The 18967-nt window shown below is 49.4% G+C and overlaps 1 protein-coding gene across 1 annotated transcript; it reads left to right on the forward strand.

The window, feature by feature from the left end:
* The first annotated feature begins 1451 nt into the window (after positions 1-1451).
* Positions 1452-3514, forward strand: ISCA2 (iron-sulfur cluster assembly 2). The gene is made up of 4 exons (XM_031048872.2): positions 1452-1513; positions 1687-1855; positions 1996-2111; positions 2297-3514. The coding sequence occupies exons 1-4, from the start codon at positions 1455-1457 to the stop codon at positions 2469-2471; spliced, it is 519 nt and encodes a 172-aa protein (XP_030904732.1). The 5' UTR covers positions 1452-1454; the 3' UTR covers positions 2472-3514.
* Positions 3515-18967: the final 15453 nt, after the last annotated feature.

Below are 18967 nucleotides of genomic sequence, written 5' to 3' on the forward strand. Positions count from 1 at the left end.
AATAAGAGGTGCAAAGGCATAGCTGTTCTCCTGAGTTACTCCCGCTCCTCCTAGCCACTCAGAAAATTACCCTCAGCATCTGAGTCACTCCTCAACATACTGGATTATTAATTAGATTAAATTAACTGAGGCCAGCTGGCCTCTTTCTCATTCTTTCAGTCTGTGGTAACCATTTGAGCAATATCCCCAGTGCCTTGAAACTACCTGTCACACTTCTGACACGTAATGAAGGCGTGTTAGCTGGTATCACACACTAGAAAGTAGGAGTATCTAGTTTTTGGGGCTATACCTATTCTCCAAAAGGTGCTTGGAGTGAATGGAGTCACAACATGGACAAATGCAGTGGGATTCGTCTAATACACTCTGTGGGAGAAAGAAGAAAAGCCAATGTGATATGGAAAGCAGGCACAATTTCCTGCTCTGCTTTTGGGATGCCACATTGATAGTAACCAGAGAAACACCCCAATATGCTTTCTTAAAACATCAGCCATTGCAGGTACTTGCATTAATACCATCCCCCTTGGACCTGCCTGTGATACATTCCTGGCTTTATACTGATGTTGTTGGAATTGAACCAAGAGCAGGCAAAAGTAAGCAGGTCAGACCAGGTTGTATTTACATGCTCAGGGTGGGACAAGTAAGCAAAAGCTTATGGTTGCTGGAGCACTGGCTTGCTTGAAGCATGACAGTGAGAAAGCAAGCCATCACTGGGTCCCGAGGTCCCCTGGCACCAAGTCTCCCCCTCCTGCTGGGATAACTGGTTTTCCTCCACATCCCATGGCGTGACTCTTCACAGGCCTGGCTCAGGCTGAGGAACAGGATTCCTCCCCCAGAACCACGAGGAAGAGAGAGATAAAGACTCTTTTAACTGCGGGTGCACCTGTGAGCGACCAGCCAGACCGCTGTCGCATGTCAGAGCAAGGCAGGAGAGCCAGGATCAAGGGAAACCACTACAGCCTTCTGCTCAGACAGCTTGCCTAACTCTTCCACCTTGATCCCTCTCCGAGCCTCTGGGTTCTGCTTGAGATAGACAACCCTTACAGCTAATTCCAGGACAAACACGTTGTATGTAGAGTGCTGCGTTATTTACTTTATTACTGTTTATTTTTGTACTGCTGTTTTATTTCCCTCCGTGAGCACTGCTGCTTGTGCGAACCAATACCCCCAAGGACAAACGGCAGCTTCGTGCCTCTGTACAAACCTCCATCAGTTTTGAGGGCTTTGCGGAGCCAGCAGCCTCCCGCTGTCCGAGACAGGACGCTGCCGGGCCCCGGCGGGCGGGGCGGGTCCGCACAGTCAGGTGGGCCCCGTGGGACGGGCAGCGCGTTGCCTAGCAACCCCGGCGGCTCAGCACTTCCGCTTCGGCGGGCGCCATTAGCACGTCACCGGAAGCAAGGGCGGTGGCAGCCAATGGGAGGGCTGGGCGGGGCGCCGGGGCGGGCAGAGGGGGCAGAATGGCGGCGCAGGGGGCCCTGAGGCGCTGGTGGATGTTGGCTCTATGCGGTCGGACGAGGTACCGCCCCGTAGCGGCCGTGGGCCCGCTCGGTACCCTCGGCGGAGGCCCGGTGTCTCCGCTGTGCGGCAGGAGTGGCGACTGTGGGAATGGGGATGGGGCCCGCCCCCATCCCTGGCGGTGTGGCAGGCACCCTTCTGAGGTTCCCCTTTCCTCTCTTCTCCCTGAGGCAGCTGGTGTCCCGCTCCACTGTGCCGAGGACGAGCGCTGCCGAAGCCCCCGGTGGGCCCTGCCTGTGCAGTTGGCCACCCCCTGCGGTGGGCATCGTCCTTCTCCCAGACAGGCCCGACAGAGAGTGAGTCCAGCGAGGGACAGATCTTTCTCAGCGAGAGCTGCGTGAAGGTAGGGACCATAGGAGGTAGTTCGGGTGCCTCTGGAAGGGGTTTCCGACCTGTCTGCTCTGTCAGAGGCACGTAGGGGAGGCACTTGAGTGTTCCCTAGTTTGTCAGCAGGTCTTTTAATTCTTGTTATTTTCTTTGCAGAGGCTGTTGGAGATTACAGAAGGCTCAGAGTTTCTCAGGCTGCAGGTTGAAGGAGGTGGCTGTTCCGGATTTCAGTACAAGTTTTCCTTGGACACAGTTATCAATCCTGATGACAGGTAAGGGCAAAGGGGTGTAGTGATGGGCAGGCGTGATTGTGCTTCCCAAAGGTGACAAGAAGGGTGTGCATGACGTGGATAGTATCTTGTGTTGAAGGGAAGAAAACTGAGATAAAGTGCTTAGGCTGTGCTTCTCTGCTGGATCTGCAGCACAGCTAATGGTTAAATATGCTGCTTTTCTGCAGGGTATTTGAGCAAGGTGGTGCCCGCGTGGTTGTGGATGTGGACAGCCTGGCCTTCGTGAAAGGTTCTATGGTGGACTTCAGCCAGGAGCTGATTCGCAGCTCCTTCCAGGTGGTGAGCAACCCCCAGGCAGAGAAGGGTTGCTCATGTGGGACTTCCTTCTCTGTCAAGTTCTGAGCAGACTTCCCATGGACGGACACAATTTGCAGACACTTCCTGGCAGTCTTCAGAGGTTTTTTGCTCTTTCTTTTCCCAGCTACTCCCTCTCATCTCCCTTACCCTGTAACACAGCTGTTAACACATGACTCCAGCTGTGTGTGTCTGCATTCAGCCTGTCTCCGAGACTTGTTGGTCTTCAGAAACATGAAGTAGCCCTGAGCATCCACACAGGAGCATTTTCAGCACCTTGTGAACCACCATTCAGGTGGTGCTGACTTGCCTACCCTGTCCTGAACATGGAACCACTGCGCTGCTTATCTCTGCAAGGGATGGCTATATATATATGTGTGTGTGTGTGTCTACTGGAAGTTCTTACTAAAGAAATTATTTTATATCGATGGGTATTGCTTGTACATTCCCATGAGTTGAGAATTTGGATTCTTCCAGGGTATTCTTGCTTATCTGTTGTCTTCCAGCCAAATGGGGCTCAGAGTTTCTCTCCTGTATAATGCTCAGTGTTGCCAGCTCTCCAGTCCCCAACAGTGGGCTTTTCCAGATACTTTGCTGGTTTCTTACCCAGCAGGCTTCTCTTGGTCTCAGGAAGCTACAGTGTTTTTGCTGTCAGTCTCTGGGGTGAAAGCTTTTACTTACTCAGAGTAAGTGAAGCTAAAAAAAGGCAGGTAGGAAGAATTAACATCTTATTAATTTTATATAAGAAAACCTTTTGTGTAATTATATATATATGTGTGTGTGTATATATATGTATAAAAAACCAAAACACACAGCCCTACATCACCCAATCCCCCACTGCTATTTTAGACTGTTCCTAAACCTGACTTGGAAAGTCAGGTCACACAGAATCTCTGATTTCAACACAATATGGTGACTTCCCTTGTCAGCAGGAAGGAAAGTTCAGGTGACCCAGGCAGAGGAGGATCTGGAGTATTAGTGATCCTCAAGTCCTTTTGACTTAGTTGTCTGGGAATCTTTGCTTCGTCGTTTAATCTCTTGTCTAACTTGTGCCTGGTTTGATGAAAGAATAAAATATCTCTTTTCTGAAACTGCCATGGAATGGGTAATCTATAAGTTTCCAGGATAACATCCTTTGGATTAGTTGTTTTCTGCAGATTTTTATCTGCCACTAGATGTTTTTTTTAAATTGGAATGATTCACCTGCTTCTAGGTGAGAGATAGGGAAGCTGGTTTTTTCACCTCTCTTGTGTTTTATTTGATCATAACCAAATTGCCTAAGACTTGAGTCTCTCACGTGAGTGTGGGAACACTGCATGACTTTCATCTCAGGGAAACTGCTTATGGGAAACTGAGCTTTTTAAGACTCTGTGCCACAGGTGTTTTTGTTTTTCAGCTTCCAAAACACCTTTCTCAACTAATCAGCGGTGCCTATGTACAGCACTATTTTGCCTGGTGATTTTTAGTGATCAGAGAGTTCAGTCAGCTAGTTTCAGTTTCATCATGAGGAGTATGGATGGGATTTAGAACAGCAGCTCTTGATTTAACCCTTTCCATTTCCTGCAGTCAACAAGATCTACCTAGTTATGTTGCTGTCAGAGGGGGCTGGGTGTAGTACTGTCCTGTTTTGTAAAAGGGAGTAAAAGGCTGTGATTAAAGAACTTCTCTAACCACTTGCAGGATGTTTTGGCCAGAACTGCCTTTGAGAAGAGTAAGACCTAAAAGCTTGTGTGGGTAGAAGACATTAAGTAAACTCAATTTCTTTCAACTGGGGTAACTAAGCAATTAAATTTGGCAGGAGGAATTGTTTTCTGAAATGGGAAGTTTAGATCCATTCTTGATCTATTTCACACAGTCTGACTTTAGGCAAGTGTATTTTGGGATCTTTTAAAGAAAATAGAAGTGCATCGGTAACACTGGGGAAGTAAGTAACCGGTAGCTATCAAGGCTTCTTTCCTCTGAACTAAAGCCTGCCTTCAGCTCCTGTAAGCATGCAGCCTGCCTCTGGGATTACTGTTCTTATCAAATGAAAATCTGCCATGTGTGTTCAACCTAGCTGTGTTCCACCTCCCTTCACTTACTCTACGCTGATGAAGTAAATCAGGCAAGTTCTGTTCATGTCTAGTGTCACCTCTTTCAGAGAATCTGCCTCTCCCTCCCAGGGACTATACAGAGCTTGAGGCTTTGGGTCCCAGCCGCTGCCACCGGCAGTGTTGCTGGGATTGGCCGGCAAGTTTGTGTGGCTTGCTCTGCCTGCCGTTCTGGCAGTACTGCTCTAACTGCGCTAGGTGGACCCCTTACTCCTTGGGAGTTGCTGAACTGGGCATACACAAGCATTTCGACTTGTATCTGGGGTGAGGTTGGATCTGCTCCATGCAGGACATAGGCAAAAGTTTCTTTGCAGCTGCCTGTTTTGGAGATGGGAGCTGAGTTCATCTGGTTTCTAGATCAGAGAAACTGCTAGGAGCTGTAGAGATTCTAGTGAAACAACACGTTTCTCTTAGCCTCCTGGTGCTACTTTACGGGAGCAGCTATAATGTACTGGCTAGAGCTATTAGTCTCCCGGTTCCCAGTAATGAATGGGTTCAAAGGGTTGTCTGTCACCTCCAGAGTCCTCCTGACTCAGTCTGTGAGTACATGGAAGACTGAAAAGTTGTGTCCATGTTAGGAAGTCAGCGAAGAGTGTCCTGTTAGAGGTGGATGAAAGCAACCTTGGTGATTTTTTCCTGTGTATGCAGAATATGCTAGATCTGGTTCTTGTGGAAGAAAAAAAACCCCAACCTATCTAGATTTGTACGCTGAAGGGATGCAGTGATGGCACCACGCTGTAGGCTGTGGGACAAGACCAGTGGTTCCAAAAAAAAGAAGTGAAGGATTAGACAGGATTTGGCCATTGCTGGGCTATGAGGGACTGCCAAGGCATGCCTGTAAGGGGTCTGTAGTGTGGGGATAGGTGGGAGCCCTTGTACTGAAAAAAAAAATCAGGCATACAGAGCTGGAGGTGCTGCCTTCTCTTCATGGCAAATGAGAAACTGCAGTGAAAAATCTTTTTCCGCTCCCACATGAAGGAGGATTCTCTCAGTTCACCCACCTGACAAGGAATGAATGATCAAGAAAGAGATATTTATGGAAACCTATGTTAGGATGAAACTTCAAGAGAAAAGGGCAAAAATCATCGGTGGCTCTGACAGGCGGGTAGAATAAGATGGAATAGAAATCCTCACTTTGGTGAGGGCTTGTTAGAGCTCTGCAAGGACTTGTTAGTAGAGGACCATCACGTCTTCAGCCTGTAACTCTGGATCTGTTCTTCATGTCAGGTATCTACCATTGCCTGTGGGTCCCTCTTTTTAGTCTTAAAGCCAAGCAATGGTAGAGAAATAACAGATTTTGTTGTGCCCCTTTTCCTCTAGAGGGATATATATGGGAAAGCTGTGCTTGGAGGGCTTCTGTGTGGTGCTACTTGCTATGGCAAGTTTTCAGGGCACTCATTTTAGGTCAAGCGGCTCCTGTTAAGACCGAGGGCCAGACTAAGGTGGATGTTAGAGGAACAAGTGTCCCTCTCACCACCATATTTTCACCTGCAAAATTTCATTAAGCTCAGTCTTTTCCCTTGTGAAATTGCCTCTGTACAGAGGTATTGGGTGAGTCAGTACAGCAGCTGGGGTGAGGAGCCAATACCCCCCAGATGACACCCACTGAGGCTTCTGCTTCCCCACGCAGTACTGCATTTCCTGCTGCTGTGGGGCTTGCCTGAATCTATCAGCTGGGGGAGGAATCACTGAGTGGTAGAGGAGGCAATAACAGTAAGGCAGAAGTGCATTAAAGAAAGCCTCTCTTGTCTGTGTCTCATGCTGTGAAGGCAAATGCTTTTGTATTAAAAATGTCTTCAGCCTTTTAAGTGTTTTAAACATCCACTGGCAGCTGGAACTAATAAGGCAGAATTGTATAAACACCACTATTCACACCATTAGGTGGGACTGGCCAGAGGAGTTAACTGAATTCATACCAAGCATGATGGATGACCTGCTACAACATACACTGGAGGACCACGGTGCACAGTCCTCGCTAACACACACAGTAGTCTCATTAGCAGAGAGTGTGATAGCATGTGCACCATTCTGATTCTTCATTCTCTTTGCCTGTTTTCATATACACCAGTAAAGCTCTCACCCAGCAGTCACAATGCTTCTCTGGAATGGGCTGTAGCTGCTGTAGAGGCTGGCAGCAGAGAAAAGGGTAACCTTGTGTAACAGTGTGTTTGATACAACTGTCAGCCAGCCTGGAAAATAGAACCCTGATTCAAGGAGATCAAGCACTGACAAGAACAAGCTGCAGCCACCTGTATTGTATCAAACTTACATTTGAGTGTTGCTTTTCTGTTTTTAAGGAGATGAATCCTTGAACCAAACACTGTTAGGGGCTAGGTATAGGATTAATGGTGCAGTTTGGATCTTGCTGGGTTCTGAGGAATATGTTTGCTCTGCGTGGTTCCCAGGATTAGGCTGCAACTGGCTTTGATCTGTGCAGGTACCTGTTCAGGAAACAGCTCAATAGATCACGGACTTGGGGTGGGTTTAGTATCCAGCTGTGGACAGAAATGCCATGGTGAGGCAGCTGAAGCTGTTCATGACAGCAAGATGGGCCATTACTCCAAGGCTGTGATTCTCCGCCCTGTGGGGAGCAGTTGGCACGAAGAGCTTCCTGCCTCTGGCCTTCCCAGCACTTGTGTGGTCTTAATATTTCCTGCTTGAGCAGTAAGAGTTTATGGCCCTAGTCTTTGTGGTTGATTAGAGCCCAAGTTTGTGCCCCTGTTTTAATCAGTGCTCATTTACCTTTGGCATCCTTCAGAGGAGCAGAATGGTATGTCTTTCAGTTGCCATGGAAACAGCAAGACTAAATGCACATTTCCATGGCAACCTGCCATTATCTTCAGCTCTATCTGTGGGTCTCATTTTCTGACCATGGGGGTGGGGTGGTGAAAATGGAACTTCATCTCATAAAAAATAAAATAAAATAAAATAAACCCATATAAAGAAAGATGCCACCACTACCACAGCCATCACCATTCCTTTTCTTCCTCTGGCTTAGGCCTGGGGCTCAGAGAGGCCTGTGACTACTGCCACCATCCCATACACTGGGCTTCTGAGGTATTGTCTTCAGCTTCTTCTCTCCTTCATCCTTCTAAAAATAGAGACGTTCAGAACAATTTGATGACAATGTTCCAGCACTGCTCTGAGCTCTTTGTTTCCTCAACTAATGCTCCCAGAAAAGGTCTTTGAAGTTAATTGAACTTTCCAATGGGTTCCAAAGGTCGCTGTGTCTCAACTCCTTTTGGTCCAAAGGGCCAATGATTAATTACGGGGTCTACGTCTCTAAGGAGAGCCTTTGTCTGCTGGGACTGGAGGCACCAGGGCACATCAAGTTAACATCAGGAGCAAGGGACCTTCTTGCAAGAAAGGCAGCATGGACAGCTTCAGGAGGTCATCAGAGAGTTAGGGATCAAAGGTGATGCTTCTCTGTTTTGTGCGTGACTTGGGGGATGCCGGGCAGAGAAACCAGGTGTTTGCTCTATTGATGATGGGTCTGCAGCCCCCCAGCCAGAAGTGCTCTTGGCCACTGCTAACATCTATGCCTCCCCCAGCAACTGAGTCAAAAAAAAGGACAGAATCTGCAGTACTTTGAGCAAGTACACACAGCTGTTCCTTAAGCCTGTGTTCATTCTTGTTCTAGCTGGCTTGACCTTTAGCTATAATTTCTCTTATTCACAGTCTAATCTTGGTTACTGAGGGAAGAAAAACTTGTGTCTTTCACTGTTCTAGCCTTATGTAATAGAGTCATCCATGGAGAGGATGTGGTAGAGCTCTCCTTCCATAACTGTCCCAGTATTCTTTCATAGGTGCTGAAGCAGAGGATGATGAAGTTCTGTGCACTCAGCAGTTATGGAGGCAAATGTTGCCTTCAGAACACGTCACAGGTGAGGCAGGTACTGCTCAAGCACAACTCTTTTTCCTTGCTGTAGTCTACCTCAGTGCTGATTGCACATGGTAGTTGTCACAGCCTAGGTTCATGTTGTCTCATCAAGGGGAAAATAAAGACCAAGGAGCCCTGTACCTTGCTGAACTTGCAAGATTTAACCCTGGAAGAATTACAGACTGGTCACACTGCCAGTGTTTGGTTGGGAGCTACTGCTTAGAAGACACTGAGAATGGCCTCTGAGATGTGGGAACTTCCGCTTGAGCTGAGGTCCTGAGCACTGGGACAAACTCTGCATGGTTTGCATGGCCAGAAATTGGCTGGAGGATGTGCTGCTGGTGCTGGACCAGGCTGGCTTGACTCATGAGGTGCAGAGGGTATGTAGGAAGGTTTGCTGTACATGCTCCATGTGCAAAGTGGTGGCTACCCTCCAGCTGCTGTGGTGAGCTGACCAACTGCATGGCAGCCTGAGGCCTGCAACAGACTGATGAACAACAGACTGCTGTGGGCTGGCAGACTTGTGCCATGGGCTAGAACCATAAGAAATTTTGCCTGCAGGCTCAGTTGTATCCTGCTGCTGTGGCTTGCAGAGCTGCACAGCTGAGGTGGCTCTAGGCTCTTCCCCTCATGTCCATATCAGCAAGCAGCCATTGACTGAGGGATTGAGACAGCCCCTCATTCAGGTTCTCCTTGGCCACAGAGTCAGTTCTCCTGGCTAGCATTCTGCACTGTGTCTAGGCAAGGGTGGCCATGCTCTGGCCCAGGCTGCATGGCAGGCTTCCCTTTGCTCCCTCCCTACCCATGCGTGCCTGACATGAGCTTCAGACCTGGAACATTCATGTTAAATATAGAAACTTTTCAGAGAAGTTCTAGCAGCATTTGGAAAAGGGAATTCATCAGCTGCCTTTGCTGATAAAGGCAGAATAATGGGGCAATGCTATTGTTAGCAGAACTTTATCTAACAGCGCCTGCAAAAGCTTAGTGTGGAGCAGGAAGGCAGTGGGGCTGTGTAGCAGATCCCTTGGCCACTTAATAAAATGCTTCCCCCAGCTGTCACTGTCCTATGTTCCCAGATAACAGGCACAGTCCAGAAATAGGACTGCCATGGTGAAAGGAGTTGCTTAATCCTCTTCAAGCTAAGCAAAAATTTATCAGTGAAGAGGGAATTCACATGGCAGAGCTGAACTACATGGGAGAAAATGGTGTCTGCAAATCAAATAGAGCTCCAGCACTGTGAGAGGGTGAAGACAAAGCAGGCTGGTATGGGAGAAGGGGGAATATCCCAAAGAGATGCTCAGGGGTGCAAGGCAACAGGAGATATTTGCTGAGCCTCCCCCAGCTCTGCTGCAGAATCACACGTTTGTGGGCAGATGAGGTTGTCAGAAGGTGGGAGGGCACTCACAGCTCTCCGAGTATCATAAGAGGCAAAAGAAGCTAGTGAGACCTGGGAGCTTCTGAGAAGACAAGGACTGGTGAAGAGATGGCTTGTAGTCAGTGCAAAAAAAAAACCAAATGGGATGGAGGAACAAAGAGTAGGCAACTAGACCAAGGGGTTGCAGGAGCTGAGCAGAGTACATACCTGTGCCTGCTGGGCAGCTGTTCCCCTGAGGTACAGCCATGGGGGTGCCAGATCCTTGTCACTGACCCACTCTGCTTTGCTCTGGCTGAACTTTGGACAGTGACAGCCTGTGGGGACAGAGCCTCATCAAACAGAAAGTGACAAATTTTCAGAGATGAAAACCAGACTGGCCAAAGGACTGGAAAATTGCCTGCTTTTCAAGGACTGGGCCCTGCTGGCCTGCAGAAAAAGCAGCAGATCCGAAAAGCAAGGGTGCACAGAGAGCCTTGGTCAATGTGTTACATGCTTAGGAACATGGGCTACTTCTCCAAATGAATAAAGGCTCCTGTTGTAAGGAATTGAGTAACTTCTGCTGCTTGAGGATGGCCTCTTCTGTAATATGCTGGGTGTTGCAGGTTGATGTCCTCTCAATCCTTGCTGGATATGATACTTTTACAGGACAGATGAGACCACTAGAAGTGTCAGACTGGGAGGGCTTCCTGAAGACTAAGGCTTATGAGAGATCGGGGAGGTCCTTAGCCCCCTGAGGCTGGTCCAAAGACAAAGTAGTTCAGCAGAAGGATGGCTTTTTGGGAGTTGTTTATCTCAAGTAAAAATTAGGGCAGACCTTGGACAGCGTACACTACAGCGGGCACAGAGTCACTGAGCTCCTCACTTAATGCTCAGGTGTGAAGCACTTGCTACACATGACCCTGCAAACTTCTTCTGGCCTAGGGGAATCTGATCACATCCTTCCAGGGATGCTGATTTGTGTTGGTTTTTTATCTGTACCCCCTTTGCCCTCTCCTCTCCTGCTCATGTTTTCCAGATACATTTGATTTATATGTACTCATTCCCTTCCTCACAGGAATGAGTTTTGGTGCGTGTCGGTGTGACAGAGAAAAATTGATAGAGCAGGCTGCAGAGCAAAGCAGCTGGGATCTTTCTTGGTAGAGCAGCAGTCGTTAATTATAAGAGTCTAACTAAATGCTGGCTGAGGCAAGTAGCATTTTCTAGATTTCCCTCCTTTCTTTTGTACCTTCCTGTGCAGGTTGTCACATCAGAACCAGGATTTGGGGGCAACTCAAAACAACACCCACCTTTCTGAGTAAAAATGCAATGCCAAGTGCTGGGGAGCAACTCCCTCCTCTCCTAACCTGGTGCAAGAGCCACTGAGCCTCTCCCCAGTGGGGGCTGCAGATAACATTTGTCTGTCCCTTAAGCTTGCTCCTGCTTCTTCCTGGCCCCAGGCAGCAGTGAGTCAGTTGCTGCTTTACTAAAGCCTCTTAGGTGTAATCTGAGCAGCAGCATCCTCACCCTGGCTCATCAGGTACCTCAGAATGGCAGGTTCTCCAGGGGTCCATTTTATTAGCAGAGTCACCGCAGAGCTGGGTATTTTAGTCCTAGGCTGCTTCATGGGTGCATCACAAGCATCACAGCAGCGCTAGAAAGGATTTTGTATGAGTTCATCCCAGGGGAAGGAGAGTGGGGAAGAGGGAGGAAACAACTTGAACGTCCTTAAAAGCATAATACTCCCTATGTGTGTGCCTCTCTGATATGTTTCTGGCTGATGATCCCAGTACAGGCCGTGCTGTTGCCCTGTTTCAGGTTGCCTACACAGATAACCTCATCTTAACATCACTGGCTTGCTCACAAACTTTGCTCATGTCACTTCATGAGCTGTAATACTGAGATAAGAGCGCTTGCCACAGCAGGAGCCTGCCTGCATTAACAACAAAGAGATACTAAGACGAAAGAGGGCTACAAGCATACCTAGGATAGATAACGCTGATGTGGTCTCTCTGCAGAAGAAAGTTGTTACGTGTTTTTCTTAAAGTTTCATGGGGCTGCCAGGAGATGTGTGTGCCTAGCCAAGGGAGGTACTGTCATCAGAAGCTAATTTGGTGCCCCAGGTGGATGCTCATGGCCTTTTGCTGGGGCTGGGGCAGGGGAAAAAAGGAAGGGGGGCACCAGCTTGCTAGTTAAGAGACTTTCTCTTTGCTGCCTTTCTGCTGCTCGGAGGGAGAGGCAGAACCCACTCCTGATGAGAGCCTCTTGCCTGTGCTGGGACCTCTCTTAAAAGCTGCTAAACATTAAAAAAAAAAGAAAGAAAAGAAATCTGTGAGCACTTTGATAGTCCCCACAAGAAAGCGAAGCAGAAGAGCTTTTGAGCTGCACATATAAGAAAAACCTCTGTACATCGCTGCGGGAAGAAAGGCTGGTGGAGCCAGAATCTGGCAACAGTCCCCAGCTGGTGAGGGACGTGCTTTTCTGCCATGATCTCCTGTCATGATTGATGCAGAGATGGAGAGAGGAAAAGTGCAGGATCCTCTGTAGGGAATAGCTGCACCTCAAACCCTCTAGGGTGTCGGTGGGATGGGGAGGGCGAGCCAGCACTTGTCCTCTGCCCCCATATAGGGCTTGGCCCTGGGCTCACAGTAGCAGAGGCATCCAGCCTTGCCACACTGCATCTCCTCCTGTGGGACCCCTATCAGCTATGGGAGCCTCCCAGCCAGGCAGCATCCCTGTGCTCCTCATCCCCCAGGTTTCCATAGCAATAGGTGGTGTCAGCTATGCCAGGAAGACACGGGAGGGAAATGAAGGTTTCTCCATGTCTGGGGCCAGCAATGTGCTGGCAGGAGAAAATGAGTATTCTAATGCTTCTGATGAAGGCAGCAGCACCCGGCCTGCCCCAGTTCACCCCCAGCCAGGCCAGGGTGCAATGGATATGTGTAGACTCCTGGGGCTCTGCAGGGCAAGTTTTAGGGGACTGCATGCATCCAGAGCCAGCCCCACACAGCCACTGCCCTGCTGGGGGCTACCAGTAACGAATGGATGCCACCCCTGATTTTGTGTTCTCTACTCCCACAGCCTCCGTCCCTTCCCTACCCCAGCCTGCTCCCTTTTTTCCTACTTGGCACACTATCAGTCAGTGAAGTCAGGAATTAATCTTTGGCTTTAATGGAAAGCAAGTTGTGAGGGTCAGAAAGGCGCAGGCAGCCTTGAAAGCAGCATTTTCATTCCTAGGATGGGGGAACAGGGCACTGAAGTAAAAGCCCAGGGAGAGAGAGGGGGGTCAGGCAATGGAGGGCAGTATGGGTATCCAAGGCAGTACCCCAGGAAGAAGAGAAGGAGGGTCCTGGGGGAGCTCCCGTACCCTCGGCACTACAGGGAGAATGGATTTCACCCTCTGCTAACTGTCCGCACCTCTCCCCACACAGACAGGAGGAAGGGGAAGACCTGCCCATTTGAACCAAATAGAAAACTTGTGGGGATATTCAGAAAGTAAAATAATGCCAATTCAAACTCCAAACATTTCATGTTATTTAGCATTTGTTAAAAGAAATCTTGGAAGATAGGTCAGCTTTGAGCTAGAGCTGTCATATTGAAAAAAAAACAAGCTACTTCATTTAGAAAATGTCTAAACAAAATGTTTTGACATTTTCAGGAAAAAATTATCCTATACATTTTCAGACAAAAACAGCTAACAAATGTGACTGAAAAGTTTGGCGTTCTGAAAACCTCATTTTGAGGCAAGCTTGACATGTGCCAAACATATTTCATACACTTCTGTCTGCAACCCAGGCATCCAAAGTGCAGTGGTGCAGGACAGAGCCTGGAGAGCTGCCCAGGTATACTCCATGCAAGCTGGGCAGGTCCTGGCCATGCCCAGGGCAGCTCCATGTGGTTGCTTTAGGGTTTCACCTTGACACAGCTCCTGCCAGGACCTCTCTGCCCACAGTGGGAAGGATGCACAGGTACCCACAGGTCAATGTGCCCCTGCCTTTGGCTCAAGCCATGGCTCTGCTGCAGGGGTGAGAACTGGGGCTGGATCATTTTTGGCATATGATGGTGGGGAAAGGAGCTATAAATATGCCAGAGCCATCCTTCAATGTCTCATGCAGCATGGAGAAGAGGTTTCTGGTGTAATCACATTCCCAGAAGGGGTTTCTCTGAGAGCCTGGGTGCATGGTTTCCTGATCAGGAAGGGAGGAGCAGGCACATGTGCAGGATACTGCATCTCTGCCTGGCCTGTTGAGAAGTGTACATGCTTTTCAGCAGCAAGATTAGATGTCAAGAAGAAATTGCCATTCTCAGTGTGGTGTACCATTGTACACCAAGACCTCCGGTCTCACACAGCACCCCTGTGCTGGGCACCAGCCGCACTATGGCTTTGGCTGCCTATACCTCTCCCCAGTTCTCACCCCAGGCCCCCACCACATCAGAGAGCCTGACTTCTGATCTGGGCATGTGGGGGCAGGGGGACATTTCACAACTGTCCTTGCCAGGTTGGGCTGTCTGTCTGGCCTTGTTTTGCTCTCAGTAAAGGAGACATGTACAAGGTATGCCCTTAAGGTGGGAGGGTGGCTAAGGCCAGTGCCAGGCAGAACCCTCTGCATCTTCTTATGGCTGAAATAGCTCAGCAGTTGCCCATCTCAACAACTTGTTCTGGCACACTGGGAGACCTCGGAGTCTCTGACCTATTTCTATGAATTCAGGATTTTCCCATCTTTACTTCTGCTCCTGCAGGCTGGAGAAGGGAAGGAGGGACTTGGTGGAGGAAGTATGAGGAAAATGCCTCTGCAAAGGTAGGAAAGAAACAAGCAAGCAGCAGGTGTGACTTGAGTGTCTGCAAATGCCCAGAGGGACTGGAGTGCTGCTGAAAGCATCTCCTCTGAGAGCTCACTGTGTGCAATGCCTCATCTCGCTGCAACAGGCTGAACACCGGTGGCTGCAGGAAGCCAGTGGGAGCGTGGCATGTGCCCTGAGCACCTCTCAGACCTGACAACTGGCAATGACATTTTCCTTAAGTCAAAGCAGATTTCAGGGTTAACATCCTTCCTTCTCTCTGGGGGGGCTGAAATATCCCCCAGGCCTGGCTGTTCCAAACTAAGTCACATGTAGCAGTAAGAGACAGCAGTAAGACTCCACCCCAGGACACAGGCTTTCTCTCTGTAGTTATTCCTGGTTTAATAGAAAATATCCCAAAAAATAAGGGTGGCTCCTGCCCGCAACCTGTGCCAAGGCTCTTTGCAGCAGCCAAGGACCATACATCGGTACGAGGTGGTTGAGATGGCAGCTATGTAACCCGGAGCAGAGAGATGAAGAGTTAGAGGAGCTACGCTCACTGCCTGCCTGGCTCCCAGCACTGCTGCCTACCAAGCCTTTCACAAGAAAATGCTGCTTGCTCTGACATTTAGAATAGGCTAAAAATCGTTACAGGCTCTTCTGGAACATCTTAGGAAGTGAAGCTATTGATTTAAAAACTCAACATCAGTTTTGTAAGAGAGGTGAGATCTCCCCAGCTTCCTCCTGTGAACACCAGCACCTGGGCTTGGCTGACGGCAGGAGGACGTTTATCACTGCATCACCCTCCATCCCAGCTTCATCTCTGCCTTACGCCTTGCACAGGCTTGTGTGGGAGCACTCAACTCCCCCAGAGCCTCTCAGTGTGTGGAGGGTGCTCAGGCTCTTTCATTTTGTTGATCCATTAGAGACTGGTGGTGTTTTTAGGCATTTCATGTAAAAAAAAACCCTAGCACTGTGTGAACCAGCTGCTTTTCGCCACCTACTGCAGGCACCCTGAATCCCAAGAACATGCCACCTTAGTCAAACCTCTGCCCTTTCCCTGATGTGGGATGCAGCACTGCAAGTGCCCCCCAGTTGCACAGTCCCAGCTTATGCTCCCAGCTTAAAGCTAATAAAAATTATTCTTATTTTGAAGATACTGAAAAAACTCAAATGCCTTTTTCCTCAGCACAGCATGGCGTCCTGCTCCGGCCCATTGTACTGATGGCAGCTAATAGTTCTTCTGGTTTCAGTAAAAGCACATGCAAAGGTCCTCCTCTTCATACCTGCATGCTCACCCGCTCCAGCTTTGCCTGCAGAGTTGAAGAGCTGCCCAAAATTTCCCCATTGGAGTTTTGCTGTCAGCTTTGCTGTCAGCTGCCAGGACAGCCAAGACCTCCTCTTTTCTTGCCAGCCAACCTCTTGGAGAGATGAGGGGCATTGAGTACATGGACTTACTGGGTACCTCTGACCACTGCTGAGGACAGAGGTACTCAAGTGCATGTGCCCCTGCCATGACATGGGTTTGTGTCCTGGCCCATCTGCAGGAGCTAGCTGTGCTGCAGGGCAGCCAGTTTCTCATGGGCCTGTGGCAGCAAGACAGCCAGACAGCAGAGGTGAGGACCCCAATCCCAAGGGATTTAGGCAATACCTCTAGTGAAGACATTCTGTCATGCCAAGATGAGGCACCAAAGACATCACAGCAGTGCTACACCCAACACGGGGTGACAGCCAAGCTGTTGCCAGCTTAAACAGACCCATGTGCCATGATGGCTTCAGCTTGACTCTGTTGTTCTTTTCCAGTGTGGGTGTTTTGCACTTGTGATGAAGGAACAGAGGTGGTGAGGTGCCACGTACCACTGGCACAGGCAGTGAGGGCTTCAGACCTCCCTGTCCTCCAGGTGCTGGACAGGAGGATGAGCATCTCACACTACCGTGAGCCCCTATGCTGTGCTTACTGCCAGATGCCAGCCAGCTGTGCTTGGGCACTGCACAGGGCTCTCTGCATGCATCATGAGCTCCTTAGAGATCCCTGTGCCCACTGGGAGCAGGCAGGTCACCCCTGTGGTGACATTAGTGAAGCAAACCACAGCAGTGCTCAACCCCACAAACTTCTTCCCCTGTCAGCAGAAGTGAAATGAAATGCCTCCACCGCTGGCTCTGGAGCAAGCTCCTATCTCTTGGCCCCTATTCAGGGCAGATATGAAATTTATTATCTGTTCAGTAAAATGGTGCCGCACTTCATCCAATTATTTTTTCTGATAAGTGTGAGGGAGGGAGCTGGCTGTGGGGACTCGTACAGCCAGCAGTGTGCTGGCAGTGGGAGGCCCTGCCTTGGTGGGCACCTCAAACCATACCCTGCACACCACCAGCCAAAAACATGCCACAGCACAGGCTCTCCTTGCTGGCACGACCCAGAAAGGGGCCTGGGATGGGGTGCTGTGGGAGTCAGGATGACAGGCAGGACATTTATAGCTTGCTGCCCATCAGGGTCATGTCCAAGAATCCCTCCATGTGGCTGCATAGTGGTCACCTGTAGTGAGCGCTTGGCTGAGACCAGGGGAGCCAGCCCAACAGGGACAGCAAGAGCCAATGGCAATGAATCATCTTTCCCATCCTGGGTCAGAATTGAGCCCTGTCCAACAGCATCTAATGCCTGGCTCATCCAGCTCCAGCATTTCTCCATTCCCAGGGAGGCAGCTGTCAACCTCTCCTCTTCCTTGCCCCTTGGAAGTCAGTGGTGGTGTGGTTAAACATGAGAGAGGATCAGAAAAGCTGACCTGGCCACATGTGGCATTGATGTGTGGGTATTTGGATGCTCCAGACAAGGATGGGAACACAGAAGCAAGGAAGGCAGCAGAAGAGTAGGAAGCAGAATGGGGATAGAAGATGGGCAAAGGGACAGAAGAGTCCTGCAGAAAGGAGAAAAGGGAGAGGAGCCAGAGGAAGAGTTGGTGTGCCATGCAGTGCCCAGCACATCCCAGGCAGTGGTGAAGGGTGCTGGTCCTCCCTGCAGTCTCCTGGATTCTTCCCAGCACCTTGCTGGACCCAAATGGTTAGAATGGGAACCAAAACCCCTCTATTGAGGAGGGGGAGCAGGCACCAGCCTCAGCTTTTGCTAGTAAACTCGGTGTTTCCAAGCAGGTGATGGTGGAGGCTGCAGCAGGCTGGAAACCAGGGACATCTGTGAAAGCAGCTCCTACAGCAAGCATCTTTGCACACCACCACAGCAACAACATAAAAAAGATGCTCAGATGGAGCAAGGGAAACAGCCCCTGCTCGCTCTGCTGCCCTTCCCAAACCAACAGACTCTGTAACCTTCACTGCGTGCATGCAGTTGTCTGAGAAGTGGGCAGCCAGAATACTGGGAATACAGAAGTCGAGCATCAGCTTCACAAGATGACAGCTATTTTTTCCCCCAACCTTTTAATAATGAGAATAAAAAGTGCAAAATAATTCAATGCAATTCAGCAGTTAACATGCATACAGTCACCAGGTAATTGGCAAACCATTTTCAGGCAGGAATTTGCATGCTTCTGTGTTAGCAGGGAAAGAAAGAGAAGCCTGTTCATTTAGGGCAGAAAAGGCTGATCTCTATCTAAATGATAGGAATAGCTATGGATTGTTTTTTCTCTAATCTTCTGAATTCCTGACTTTGAGTGAAACATGAAGTCTTTCTTTTCTGGCTGAGGTTGTGTGAACAGTTCTGGGGGAAAGCCCAGCATCTTTGCTGTCAGAAATAAGGCAGAAGGGTAGGAACTCTGCCCCAGGCCAGCAGCTCCAGCAGGATGCTAAGCGCAGACCCTGAGCTGGCACAGCAGAGAAACCTGAATACTTGTTGTGCTCGGGGACCAGGGGAGCAAGCACCAGCAGAGCATCCTGGAAAGGCAGCCTTGTTCCCGAGAAAAGCACAGGTGATGCAGACTGTCTCTGCAGTGGTACTGGTTCCCACCGTTTCCTGAAAGGTTTTCTCTATTTAAACATTGACTGCAAAGTGGATTTGCTCTTGAATCCTCTGGTTGAGCAGTGGGGAAATTAATACAATAAAAATGTAGCTATGTAGAGCAGCTCTCTGCTGACCTCTCAGCCTTCCTCTGACGGTAGGCTTTGAGTCTGAACAGGATTAATTTGGTTTCCTTCCCCATTAAAGAGGCCAGCTCCTGCTCACCCCCTCCCCTCCTATAGCAGAGCCGAGCTGAGCGTCGAGCCAAGCACTGCCGACACCGCCTGGGTGAGAACAGCGGGCTGCAGGAGATCTAATTTTGGAGAATAGGCAGCTCCTGACTTTCTGTGATGAAATTTCAGCCAGGGGTGCTCATTCGGACCCAGGGTCATGCGTCATCCCTCGTCCTTTAACACCTCTGGGCACTTCACCAAAGCACTTCACAGAGACAGAGGATTTCCTGGGAGGGGGGAATAAGGTGCTAAAGCCTGTCTTTCATGT

The sequence above is a fragment of the Melopsittacus undulatus genome, chromosome 4 (assembly GCF_012275295.1).
Source record: "Melopsittacus undulatus isolate bMelUnd1 chromosome 4, bMelUnd1.mat.Z, whole genome shotgun sequence".
NCBI lineage: Eukaryota > Metazoa > Chordata > Aves > Psittaciformes > Psittaculidae > Melopsittacus > Melopsittacus undulatus.